The sequence below is a fragment of the Pagrus pagrus genome, assembly GCF_965226575.1.
Source record: "Pagrus pagrus genome assembly, chromosome: 6".
Lineage (NCBI taxonomy): Eukaryota > Metazoa > Chordata > Actinopteri > Spariformes > Sparidae > Pagrus > Pagrus pagrus.
In genome coordinates, this window is record NC_140190.1 from 30,189,495 (window position 1) to 30,203,663 (window position 14,169).

At 39.5% G+C, this 14,169-nt stretch overlaps 1 protein-coding gene across 1 annotated transcript in view; it reads left to right on the forward strand.

Annotated features, from left to right (window-relative positions):
• The first annotated feature begins 370 nt into the window (after window positions 1-370).
• gmds (GDP-mannose 4,6-dehydratase) overlaps window positions 371-14,169 on the forward strand; it is a 173,794-nt gene continuing 159,995 nt past the window's right edge. Inside the window, exons 1-3 of the mRNA XM_084354445.1 lie at window positions 371-424; window positions 521-618; window positions 12,561-12,605. Coding sequence (XP_084210571.1) covers window positions 406-424; window positions 521-618; window positions 12,561-12,605 — 162 coding nt within the window. The 5' untranslated portion in view covers window positions 371-405. The remainder of the gene's footprint in view (window positions 425-520; window positions 619-12,560; window positions 12,606-14,169) is intronic.

Here is a 14,169-nt window from a genome sequence, read left to right on the forward strand (position 1 = left end):
CACAAATCCAAATTTAGTAAATGTGAACCCTCATTTACCCTATTATATTTGAACATGAAACCAAACATTACATAAATGTAATATACGCAGCACATATAGTAATGGTTTTTAAGAGATGCCATTTATGAACATTAAACTCACAACTTTTGTTGTTTGTTTGTTATTTTATTTTCTTTAACCGGAACATTTTGATCACTATAAGTTATCCAACGTTGAAAAGCTGCAGTTCTCCCTCCATCCTTCAGGTGTCGCTGTAGCTGGCGCCCTGCAGCCCTCTCACAGACCTTGCCCTCTTTAATGACTCCTCTTCTACTGCCGCTACATGCTCTCTCCTCATTGGCTGATTCCACCGCCGCTTCCTCCTACGTATCTTCGCTTGAAGGCGGAGTGTCGTTCGGTTGACGGATGCTGAGGAGGCTCGTTGGTAACATTCCCTCTGTAAACACACACACACACAGACGCTTTGTGTCGATTCTGTCGCTCGGTTCAGTCAGTTCACTTTAAACCTCCTGCCTATTAGATATGGCCCAGTGCTCCGAGCCCGCTAACGTTGACTGCACGATGAACGGAGAGCAGCAGGAGAGGAAGGTGGCTCTCGTCACCGGCATCACCGGACAGGTGAGATAAGCGTCACTTATACACCAGCACTGAGTGACACTGCAGGACTGAATGAACAAGTTTCTCAAAGGAAAAACCACCAACAGTTGATTTGTTGACACCTATTTTCTTTTAAAAATATCTTAACGTCTCCTTCGTCTTGATTTTTGTTGAGTGAAGAGAGTGTTGAGTGAAGAGAGTTGCTGTTCATGGCGTATACACCTGTGACAGGTGCTTAAAACCCGGCGTATCACCATCAAATCCCCCTCAACCCTAAAGTGTCATCTCTCCTGACTTTTAGCTCTGGTGTTCTGGTGTTAAATCACGCGGAAGTCGTTCCTGAAGATGTTATCCTCCAACATTAACTGTTACTGATTGAGCTTATGTCTGAAGCGAAGAGAAATGTTTACTTTCCAAGACTTTATAGTTGTCTTTAACACGTGGTTCTGCTGCAAGGAAGTTGTCAGGTTGATGTTCCTCCTGTCGCAGCTTAATGACAACAAACAGGATATGCATGTTGGCACACTGCTTCCTGAGTAATGAACACATCCAGAAGTTTGGATATTTAAGGATGAAACAGGTTTTAAATGTGTTGTCTCTGCTGTCTTTTCATCAAAGACTACAGTAGGAATAAGTCTGGGACTTAATTGAGATATCCTTGACATTTTTTGTAGTTTTGTGTGTGATGTGATGTCTTCCTTCTCGTTATTGTGTAACTAAGCCATCTTCTTTAAACTAATGTAGAATAGGGCTGGGCAGTATTGTTGAAATGCTTATCACAGTGGGGTCAACTGATATGGCTTCATAAGGACCAATACTGTTTGTTTGAAATCAAAGAGACTGAAAACTGACATTTGGGACAGATATTCATTTGTAGTAAAAATGAAACTCTCTGTGTCAATATTTCAAACAACCAGTGATGGAATAAACCTAAGAACAATTTACTCAAGTACTTTTTTCAGGTACTTTACTGGAGTACTTTGATTTTCTGCTACTTTATACTTCTTCTTGCAGATTCTGACTATTCAGTTTTTGTAGGCTATTAATTGTGATGTCTTACCATCAGATCGTGTGACCGTTGAAGGGACGCTACAGTGTTTGAGACCACAAAAGCTCCACACTGTTCATGCTCGAATCTCGACACTTCCGATGTTGTAGTCCAACAATCTACCATGGGAGAACTGCTGGTTTGCCGTACCCAGGAATAAGGCACAAAATTGGTAGAATGTAGTTGTAGAAGTAGCCGTTGTAAGAGTTAAATGTTTGTTTGCCACAACCACATCAACCTGTTTTAATGTTTGACGGATGGCATAGCTGTCACTCTACCCTCACTGCTTAAAATCCCTATTGTGTGAGAGGATGCTAAATATAAAATTGTCAAAAAATTAAGTTGAACTGACTGACTCACATCCTGCTGCATTCAGCAGTTATTCTACAGTTAAGTTTAAAACATACCGTATAACCAAGAAGAAGAATTACAACAAACACACTCTCCTCAGGAATTGGTGCAGAATTAGGAAGGGAAACATATGAATTTTTAGTTGCTAATGTGCTGTTATCAAATCTGTGGTCTAAAACCAATTGTCATTTGCTTACTGTTCAGTTGTGAAAGTATCTCTGAAAACACTGGTTCTATGATGCAGCGTTACACACCCAGAACTTACCCCCCGGGCAGGGCAGCTTTGTTCGTTTAGAATAGAAGTAAGATAGATAACTCAAATTACCCTGATTGACAGATTGATCATGTCGGTGAACTATGCAGTAAGTCTTTATACTCCCATTGTCAAGAGATCCTGTGCAGGACTTGAATGACCTGCCAGTCAGGTTCAGTGGTTAAAGGCAGAGCCCTAAACCAGCCAACTTCTGTCACACGTCATAGAAACAAGAATGAGAGAAACCAGAATGAATGGGAGGCATGTAACTGAAGGTGTGAATCACAACCTGTAGATTGTTCGAATGTATCATGTAAATTTAGTCATGTACAGATTTGAAGTTCATGTACTTTGTGTTTCCATTTAATTAAAAAAACTGTATACTTCTATTAAGCTATTTCTCAGATATTGTGCTTTTCACTAGACCAGTTCTCAATCCAAGTAAAAAAAATGGATATTGATTAGCTGATAAACACACAGTTATTGCAATGTCCTTATCAAACAGATGAGATGTATTTACAATAAAAGCCTTGTTAAAGAACTGAAGGGTTTCTGCCCACTAAAATGCTAGATGCTTTTAATTTTAAAATGTATACAGGAAATGTTAAGTTTGTGTAATAATGTAATGTAGGGCAACTTTAAATGGCAAACCATGGATTTGTTAAGGGAAATCTGGATACAGCATCACAGGCAGAGCCCCATTTTTTTCTAGAAAAGTTGTCCGGTGGTGCATGAAGCCAAAAAAGTTTGACTTCCTTGGTTGAAGTTAACATGTGGATCTTCTGGATTGTGCGGCTGGTAGAGACTTCCCCCAACCAAGCTGGCTAACTTCATCTTTAGCACATGGCTAGCTTGAATAGTGATACAATTATTTTATTACTTCTAGACTTTCCTTCTCTCACAATATAAGCTTATGGGAAAAGTCTTTTGGGCCCCAGTGTGTCACATGACATTGTTATTACATGGTTTGGCCACTATGTCAAATTAGCTTCAAAGCCTGACACTCCTCCTGGGTACAAAATTAGGCTTCGAACTTAAGTTTAAAAGAGTTTAACATAGAAATCACCTGCACAAACTTGTTATGAGAGTTCTCTTTTGTGTCTCACTGTGTGTACAACTCTCAACACTACATCACAATATAACATTAGGAGGCACTGCCCTATTAGTTCACACACTGACGTACAGAAAGTATCTCAGACAGCTGCTCTCATCATGAAATATGCCAGTTCAGTTTAGTCGGTTTGAATAAAATCAAACTGGTTTAAGCTTGTGCACCGGACTGAACTGGCAAAACAGGAAACCTATCCAACCAAACCTGAATGTTTGTTTATGAGCTTTATATTTTGTGCTACAAACACAATTTTATCGCTGTTGAAAAACTATTGAGGAAGCATCTAATTCTGTAAAGAAACTTTTGGAAGGCAGAAACCGGTTTGACCTCACTCTGACATTAACATCTACTGTTTCACTAAATGCTGCTACTGTGGTGTGAAACAGTAGACATGTTTCAGATGCCTCCCACACCTAAAGAATAATTGGAACAGAACATCAGGACAATGGCAGAGAGGAGTGGTAACTTGGTAGAACTGGCCTGAGGGCTTCACTGGTATTCATGTACACAGACAACTTAAATCTGGGCTAGGTGACAATATAGACTGAAGATTGTGTGAAGGATGTTTGCTATCACGTCTTATTGGCTTTGTTTGTAGTTTTATTACCTGAGGTGGAGGGGAAGTTGTGTCATCATAATGGTTAGAATAGTAAAGGACAAGAACACATCATTCATTAATTCTGTCATCAAAAAGTCAGACTTTAGAGTCAAACAGACCAAATCTATTCAGTTTAATTGTGAGAAACTGAGGATAAATGTTGTTTTTTGTAAGGTGAATCACAACAGCTTTAATTTCAAGTTTATAGTGGAGTCGATTATATCAGCTGATATTTGCTTATCACATACTGTTAACTCAGTAAATGCTTCTGCTTACAGTAGTATTTCATAGATCATAGATAGACATCGTAGACCAATTTTTTGAATTTTTTGAAATGTGCTGTCTTCTGTTTTTGTGACTGTCATCTTTGATAATAGATTTTGTACTGCCTCTGTACAGACAGTATGTGCCATAAGAATTATTTTACTCAGGATTGAGGGAATCCTTTGTTTATTTAATCTTTGTAAAAAAAACCCCAAAGATTAAATTACAAGTTTGGCCAAACTGTCATCATCACATTTTTCTTTATTTATTGTTCAGTCTATACATACAACAAGTGTAACTTCCTTCCTTTTTGATTATTATTTCTCATTAGTTGTACCTTATTCTGACAGTGCGTATAAAATCAATTAATCCAAAATCAGTATTAATGATGAAGCCAAAACTCATGGTTTTATATGAAAGCATTACACTTCATTTCTTTTTTATTTAAATAAAATGTCAAAACTAAACAGTACCTCAAATTAAGACACTCAATCGCTTTAAAGTTAATAACTCACATTAGGTCCTCCATACATACATACATACATTCAGAGAGATTTCCTGTACTGTTTATGCTGTGGCATAAAGAGGTAGAAGTGCTTTGATTTGTCAGGTATTTGTCAGACGTTCCAGTGTGATGTAACTGCTTTGAAATGGCTCCAAGTGACTTTCCCATTGTTTGTGGCTGAGTCTAATGGGTGTATCAAGCAAGCCCTATTAAAATGGGCCCAGAGAAGTCACCAGCTGTTATCAATCAGAATCACTCAGAAGAAGTTAAGAACTTCACTCTATAAATTTTCTATAATTAGCTAAATTGATTGTTCAGGTTACTGTATGTATGTTTATGAGCCAGCAGATTTGGTCACATTTTCAGAAGACCTATCATAAATGAATTACTGAACTAAACTTCATGAATGTTTTTGTGACAAAGTAGTTTGTGTTCCTCTCATTGCATCACAGAAACATGAGAGCTGTAGAAATCATTGGAACTAAACTGGACTGCCATGATATACATTTGTATACAAGTGTATGTAAACTTTTGACCGCGACTGTATATATCAACACATATTGTGAAATGTTCTATATATCAATACATATTCTACTATGATAGGACATCCTATCCACATTACCTGTTCTCTGAATCAGCTCTAATATAATAGCGTCTCTACACGTTCAGTATCACTATCCCACAAGTGAAAGAACCAGTCTGTATTTGCATATCAATAGAGGTGTGTGGACTTGTGTTGACACAAGACTACACTGTTTTTAACTTCAGTACAAAACCCTAAATATATAGCTAAATATAACAAGGCTAATTGTAGCTGTCACCAACCTCTGGAAGTTCCTTAGAGAGATCTGCTTATTGGTCCTTCAGGTGCTTTGCTAAATGTGTTGTATTAACAGCTGGTAGCACTACCCTGTAGCTCTGTTTGCACTTGCTTGTATCCTTTCCCCTTTCATGTTAATTTCCCTATTATGCAAAGTAGCTGAAACCATAACAAAACGGAGCCAATCAGATGAATGACGAGAAGACAGCACTCTGAGTTGGTAATGAAATCTGATGATAATTCTGTTGATTGTTTTGTCGATTAATCGATGAGTTTTTTGGTCTATAAAATGGTGGAAAATGTTGATCACTGTTCCCCAAAGTCCAAGATGATCTTCAAATGTCTTGTTTTGTCCACAACACAAATATATTCAGTTTACTGTCATAGAGGAGGTGAGAAACCAGAAAATATTCACATTTAAGAAGACAGAATGAGATAATTTGGAGAATTTCATAGTTGACAACTAATTAATTGATTTATTGCTGCAGCTCTGTGTGTCAACTCACTCTCAGAGAGAACAGAGAGCAATAGTGCGACTGCCAGGTGTAACGATACTGTGAGAAATCTGGAACGAAACCGTTCCAAATATTAAGAATTGATCTGTATCGATAAATTATATTTTTAACAACACTAATGTATCCTTTGTAGTAGTACTTTGCGTAAAGAAGAGCATTGTCAGTGTCTGAGAGTTATTTCATTGGAACAAATAAGCAGAGACTTGGGGAATGTTTCGTGGTGAGGTTAAAGTAGGGCCATCACCATTTTAAATCCAAAATCAAAAGCAGGATTTGTGATCAGACATCAGTGCTGGAAAAAAAGTGCCCAAATCAAAAAGTTGAATGGAATCATGACCTTAAAATCGAAAGACATATCATATCTTGGATCAGGAGAATCTTGACACCCTTAGGTGAAACTCAGTTGACCGTTCCCAGACTGCAGCCCTGGAAAGATGAGTATCAGAGGTCTTGGAAAGTCATTTTCAACCTCTCACATTCCTGTGTCAAGCAGCACTTTCCAAAGTGTCTTTCCTTCTTCCTCCTCTTTAACTCAACACAAAGAATAACAGTGTTAATTCATTTGATGGCGATACTGTTGAATACTGGATGGGAGGCGAGCATGCAGGCATCTGGATAGACCATCTCAGAAGTCACTAGCTGGGGTGTCAAGGTCACTGTGATGTCATAAATTGTCTGGCTAAGTACTGTCCATAAATTTCAGAGCAGCATGCTGCTCCGTCTGAATATTTTTGACTGCTGTCTCAGTGTGAAGTATTGGGGTGAGAGGGTGTGAGTTATGGGAGACCACCTGAGTGCCAAGGCAGAGCTGCAGAGCCGGGCAGGGGCTCTGGCTGATAGCTCCGTTTTACGATCCAGGGTTATGAAGAGGACAGGTTCGGCCTCTCTGTTCGACAGTAAAACTTTATTTTGGCTGCGAGGTGCAAACTTCTTTCTTCAGCTCCTCTGGTTGGGAAAACAACGCTTCACTGCGATACGACCCCACGAACTGTTTGACGCTCCTGCTTCCAGCCTCTTTTCTTCGTCCTTTGTTGGCGTTTTGATTCCCTTCTCATTCCTTCCTTGCCTCCTTCAACTGACTCCACTGTTAGCAGCACGGGGTAGACTCTGAGCGAGTGCCAGCAATAATAATCATAAAGCTAAGAATCCGTGCACACATCTCCTCTGTCGCTCATAATGGCTGCTGATGGCTCCTTCAAGGCTGATTCCTCCTTCGAATTAAGTTTAGACAGGAAGAGATGTGTTTTCAGCTGCAGTTTGTCATAAAAAGCTGATTTAATGTAGTCAACAAGTGAACTCTGTTTGTCAGCCTTCGCACAAGTGGTGCAATGTAACTGAGTACATTTACTCAAGAATTGTGCTTAGGTAGAACTTAAATGCGTGTACTTTATTTGGTTAATCAACGTTATGCAGTGTTACAGCAGGTTTTTCTAGGATAGTCAGTATGGATAAGTCAATATGGCTTAAATGGACCCTGGAGATGCCTCTTGCATGCTGCAGTAATGAACCTGACCAGATCTAAGATGCCTGATGTCTGAATGAGTAGCTTAGATATTTACTTTATTTGTGTGTTCTGCAACTATGTGTATGCAAAGTTTCCTCTTTAAGTTGTGGACCAGTGTACTTCCTGCATACAGAAGAAGCCTCTTCGGACCTTTGATTACTGAATTGTGATGCTACCATGAAGCTCTGTTCATTTATTTCAGCGTCACGCCTGAGTTGATCCCAAAGTAGAGAGGAGAGATTCAGACTGCTCTTCACCGAATGTTTCTACTTACTGCTCTCTGTGTGTGTGTGTGTGTGTGTGTGTGTGTGTGTGTGTGTGTGTGTGTGTGTGTGTGTGTGTGTGTGTGTGTGTGTGTGTGTGTGTGTGTGTGTGTGTGTGTGTGTGTGTGTCCGTGCGCACATGTGTGCGTATGTGTGCGTGCGTGCGCTGTGGTCTGTGATTACAGCTTCATTAAACCATATCAGGCCTAATTGCAGACCAGTGGCGTGCTTGGCAGGTTCTCCTTGTGGTCTAATGAAAGCACATTAAAGTGATTCATTTGTTGCTTATACAAAGTGACAAATCAACTCATGTACGGTCATTAACCCTGTGTTTGCATGAATATACACAAACCAACTGCAGGCGCACAGAGTTCTTTAAAAACTTCGATTAGGCATTTTTTACCTTTAATGTTAGCAGGTGATCTAACCCTTATTAGGTATTAAAGGTTGAGTGATGCTGTTGATAAAGGCCCCAATAATTCACTTTCCCCCCAGCAGGGGGTACTAAACTCTTAGTACTGGTGTTTGTGTCATCACACACAAGGCATCACACACTCCCTTCTTCTCTTCTCTTTGGTTTAAGGGATGACAGTAGCTGTGTTGGTGAAAGAGGTTTACTACCCTGTGTTTGTGCAGTCTGATGAGTGAACATTGTTAACATTTTTCCAACACATGGAGAGATTTAGTCAAATATCAACATCAGATTTAAGTTTTTCTTCCTCCTCTGTCCTTTCTCTCTCTCCTGAACCTTTTCTATATTTATCTACTTCTTTAATTTTGTCTCAGTTAGTGTTTTCTTAACTTTTGTTATCTCAAGTTTGATATTATGTTATTTATAAATATTTTTGATTAATGAGCTTTTTGAACAAAGAAAAAGCCAAGCAACAGCTCAACACGCATGTTTAATGTGTCTAAGATTTTATTCTTAATTTTAGCCCTTTCAGGAATAAAAGGTTTAATTTCTTTAACATGAAAATAGAATAAAATAAAATGAGCAATACTGATTCTACTGCACTCTGTTCAGTGGTTGTAAAAGGTTTCACACCTGTACCTGAATGCAGAGCATGAGTTTTTTACACTCCCTGCAGATAATCCTCAACATTCAGTGGAGGGATCTGGTTATCACTTTGATAACGGCAGTATTCACATATGAGACAATCATTGTTTTATATTTAATGTAATAATTAACTTTCCTCCTCCTGTTGCTGAACCAGCCCTTGGCTTATATTCAGTGTAGCTATAGAGTAGAGTGATCATATTGAGCCAAAGGCCAAAATGAGTCTTTAAGGAGTTTGTGGTGTGACATTGAGCTGGCAGGTGAGCATGCAGTTGTGTGTATACGTGTGTGAATGTGTGTGTGCGTGTTTGTGTGTGCTCTCAGCGAGTGCCCAGCTCCCCATAACAGGAAACAGCGAGGTGAGGCCAGGGTTTATGGGCTAATACGGCCTCAAAGGAGCCTCTTGTTTTGAAACAGAGCTGCAGCTCTTCAGGCTTGTTTTCCATATTGGTCTGGCATGGAACGCTTTGACCCTGGCACAGGGGCAGGAAAACATGACACCGGCCGGAGCTTTGAACGCCGTGGGGACGAGCGAGGGGCTGCCAGTGTCCGTGCCCGTCTCCCCCCTCTGGGCCAGGCAGAAACAGGTTGGGCATCAGTGCCAACTGACCGCACAGCCTGAATGCTCAACCTGCAGAAAATTATCCTAAAAATGCATTTAGAGTAGTGCTAAGGCATATATTTATTTTATAAAACAAGTAAAACATTGGCCATTAGTGTGTCTTCAGAGGACTGTGCTGGCAGCTACTTATTTCAGGTTATAAACAATGACATAATTGCGAAGTGTGTGGATCCTGATTAAAAGTCCTTATTCAGAAAGGTAAATAAAAGGTGTTTTTCAGGGTGTTAAAGCATCAGCCATGAGGTAAAGAGAGAAACTTTATCAACAGACACCTGTTGAGATTTCATATAAATCTACTGTACACACATTAACACCAGTCAATGATTAAAACATGCAGGATAGAGATTGCAGTCTTAAACCTGACCATCCTGCCCAGTGCAGAGTGCAGGTTCTTGGTTCTGCCCCTACAGCCTTCCCCTTCCTGCTCTTCTGCCCTCCACCTCCACTGTTACCCCCAAACCTGGAGAGGATGCATTGGGCTGGCATGTCTTGTGTGTGTGTGTGTGTGTGTGTGTGTGTGTGCACGCACGTATGTGAGGGGGATTGAGGGATGAATGCCATGACTAGTTCGGAATGTTCCAGAGTGTTCCAGAATGTGCGGTCGGAAAGTCTGAGCAGGGAAAAAAGACGAGGAGTAACATGGGTTAGGGGAACAAGACCTTATTGACAGGGCTCACACACACACACACACACACACACACACACACACACACACACACACACACACACACACACACACACACACACACACACACACACACACACACACTCTCTCCTGGTTAATGTGGATGTTTCACCTAATGATCCCAGGACTCAGTATTCCGCTACATCGTGCAGGTTTCAGGATGCTTCCAACACCTTAAAAGACATTTTCTATTACCACTTTGAATGATAATGTGTCATTAACTTAACAATATACAGGTTTACTTTCCGACCAAAGGCTGTACCAGTTTCACTAAGAAGAATTATGTTTAAAGACCACTAGGATCTGATATGATGTTGTGTTTGGACATCTGTTGGTATCAATGACATGATAACAATGGGTCATTTGGTTTATTATCGGTTCAATAGTAACCAAATTGTGTTTCATTGGAACGTCCTTTGTCTGTCTTGAAACAACCACATTGATTCTCACCCTCGTGCTTTGGTATCTTACATTTCTCTTTCTTCTTTTCTCTTTTTTCTTCAAGCTGCAGTCTTTCAGATTGTCCCACAGTGTACTTGAGACATCATTGAACACATAATGATGTCATGGATGAAAATAAGAGATAAGATAATTCTTTATTGATTATCTTATCTTACATAAACAGCAGAAGTTTTGGCAGCACGTGCAAAGCATTTCTTCTTCAATTTCAAGTGAACATGACAGGGAATGTTCAAAGCTGTGGGAATTGTGGGAAGTTGAAAAAGAAGAAGACCTAATAGATTGCCTGATTGCTCAAAAATGGTGCACCTGATTACTTGAAATGTTACTCTTGATAATTAAATTAAAAAAAATAGTTCTGCATAGAGAAAAATGTAATTGAACCACTGATATGATTACGTCATCTGATAACTTATTATATCACATGAACTTGTTAGTAGGCAGTTTATGATTTTTAAGGGCTGTAACACAACAGACTAAAAATGTAATATCTTATGTCGTCTTTTAATTACATTTTGATGGAAAGGTTTTACGTTTTTATCTATTTACTCTCAGCAGATATTTTAGTATGAATATTATAAAAATAAAAGACTTATTTACCACAACATTTGGTACAGGCCTACCTGTGTGTATATCTGTTTTAATGTTGTCAAAAGTATCTATATTTTAAAAGTTTTAGTCAATAGTGTTTAAAAAGATGCAATGTCTGCATTCGACAATGTCGAAATTATATCATATCATATCATACCACAGGCGTAAACTCAATGTGCCTTAATTTTGCCGTGGTATCAGAAGGCATGTCGAGTATTGTTTTTAAGACTTGTAATGTATCTAAGTTTAAAATGATGGTATTGTTATAACCTTAATCTGTTGTTGGTTGTACTACAAAATTGAGCATCAGTTTTGGGTCCTGTTGGCCTGTTGAAAAGACTTATCTTCTAAGTTTGTCTTCTAAGATGTGAATCATTTACACTTGACAACCTAGTCAATATAACTGAACCTGTGTTGTCAAAAATATCAATACATATCAAAACCATTTCACTACTCATTTTCTGCCGTATGGATAGGCCTGTATCAGCTGCGTGTTCTCACTCTCTTCTTCCAATAAAGTCCTGGCACACACATTATTTTTAAAGGCCTGATTATAAAGCGAATTCTGAAAGTGTGATACTTGATGTTTACCACAGTCATTCTTAGGGCTAGGAGATTAAATGATCTCGAACCGGGCTCGCGATCAAATATATGTCGATTTCAGTGATGAGCCTCATTCATTCTGACTCCATAAGGATAGATCTAACTGCTTATCACTTGACAGATATACGCAACCGCAGCCAGGGACCGAGCTGGCTAACTTCTGGTTTAGCACCCAATGTTTGCACAGTTAAATGTTTACAATATGTAATATTGCACTTTTTACTCAGATTTAAAACATTTGAGAGTTGTAAGATTTGTACTTGCACAGTTAAATCTACATTATTACATTATTATTTTTTTGTTAAAAAACTATTCTAAAGTTCAAATAATAAACCCTCTGGTTTCTTCAAACTTCAGTCATAGTCCCGAAACTGGCAGCATGATCAAATTATATATCATGATAAATTTCGATATCGATCATTATGGGGGAAAATATTGAGATGATATTTTTTGCCACATCACCCAGCCCTAGTCATTCTGCTGTTCTCTGCTACAAGCCAAGAAAAAGGCCATACCTCATTGCCTTATCTTTTACTAACAATAAAAAATGTTATGTTGTTTCAATTCTTCCCCATTGTATTAAACATATATATTTTCAAGGTTTTATATCAAAGTTAGAAACGCCTGTATGACAACATTTGTCATAACCATACATGTGTCTATTTGCAGTGCCATTGTACATGTTTTAATGGGTACTGTCTCTTGTCTTTTCAGGATGGTTCCTACCTGGCGGAGTTCCTGCTCAATAAAGGCTATAAGGTGAGAGAGAAACCAGACTTCAGACTTAACAGTACCACAAATTTGTCCTTTGAAAGCTCAGACACACACATAAGTTCAGTTGAATGCAGACACTCATGAATGCCAACGAACACAGACGCACTCAGAGCGACATTCCCTCGATAAGCTGCGTCCAGCCTCAGCAGTGAGTGGGAGCTCCTGAGGGACCCTGACGTCAGCTGACAGCCTCGTACATGGACTGACTCACACGTCACCCGGATAAGAACCTTTGTGTTGCTTTGAGCCTGTTCACCCCTCACCTTTTACCCCCAGGTCAGACCATTAACAGGGAAATGGTTGTTATTATACTGTCATACAAGTGAGGTCACAAACTTTCACCTGCCGCATGGTGTGTTTTCAGGAGCACAAAAAGTCAACAGCCTGTGGGTGGATGCAGAGGTTAACAAGCTGTTTCTGACCGACTGAAGCTATGTAAGGCTTCAGCGGTAGTTTCACATCCATGAAAAGTGACTACATACAACACATGTTACACCATTGCTCATTATGTTTTCCTGACAGTAGCTGAATGACTTCATTTCCCCTCAGGTGGGGAGCAGCACACACACAAACACCTTCATCCTAGTCTGCCTGGTCAGCTTCGCCATCTGCTGCCTGACTCAGAGGCAGCAGGAAGTGGACCAGGCTAGGGATGCTGCATGAGAAGGGGGTGGGATGGGGTGGTGGCATTAAAGAGGAGTGCACAGGCAGGCAGGAAGTGCACAGTGAATAAAGGAAGTGAGGTCGAGGCACAGCGTCCTCCCACTAATGGACTCCCCTTGGATCAGGTTCTGTTATCTGACTCGAACAGAGCTTCCTTACACATCCCCCTCAGAACACCGAGTACAGATCACAGATCACAGGCAGCATTAAAAACACACTGAGCCGGAGCCACGACAAACAATATTGTTTCATCAACTTCTGCAATACAAAACACTGTCCTGCTTCAAAGATCTTTCAAACAAACACAATAAATCAAAGTAGACAGCTATATCATATTTCACATCTTTTAAATATGCCAGAGAAGAGTGACATTTATAACAAGCCTGCAAATGTAAGATGACCCAGAAAAAACACTATTTTATATAAAAGGTGCCTAAACAAATGAAATAAACAAACTCTCTTTGTTTTCCTGACAGAATAAACTGAATAAACACAATTACCTGAAAGGACAACATGATGTCATACTGTTTTACTTTGTTTATATGTGGCGGACCCTGCCACCTTTCTAGCTTCAAACAGTGTCCTGGGACCTTATTTTCCTCTGAGAACAGCTTGTTTATTCAGTTATGGATTCGTATCATTACTTCATTAATTTTGTAGACATAAAAATTCTGAGTTTGAATTTCTTCTCCAATACTATATTGTGCCCCTTTAAAGGATAAGTTCACCCAAAAAATAAGAAAATTCAGTCACTACCTACTCAATCCCATGCTGATAGAAATCAGATGAGGTTTTGTCGTCCGCAGTTGGTTCTGGAGCTTCACAGCAAAACATCTTTGCAGTATTCTCCTAAACAACTGAGAAACTAAACAGAACTCAACAGAAA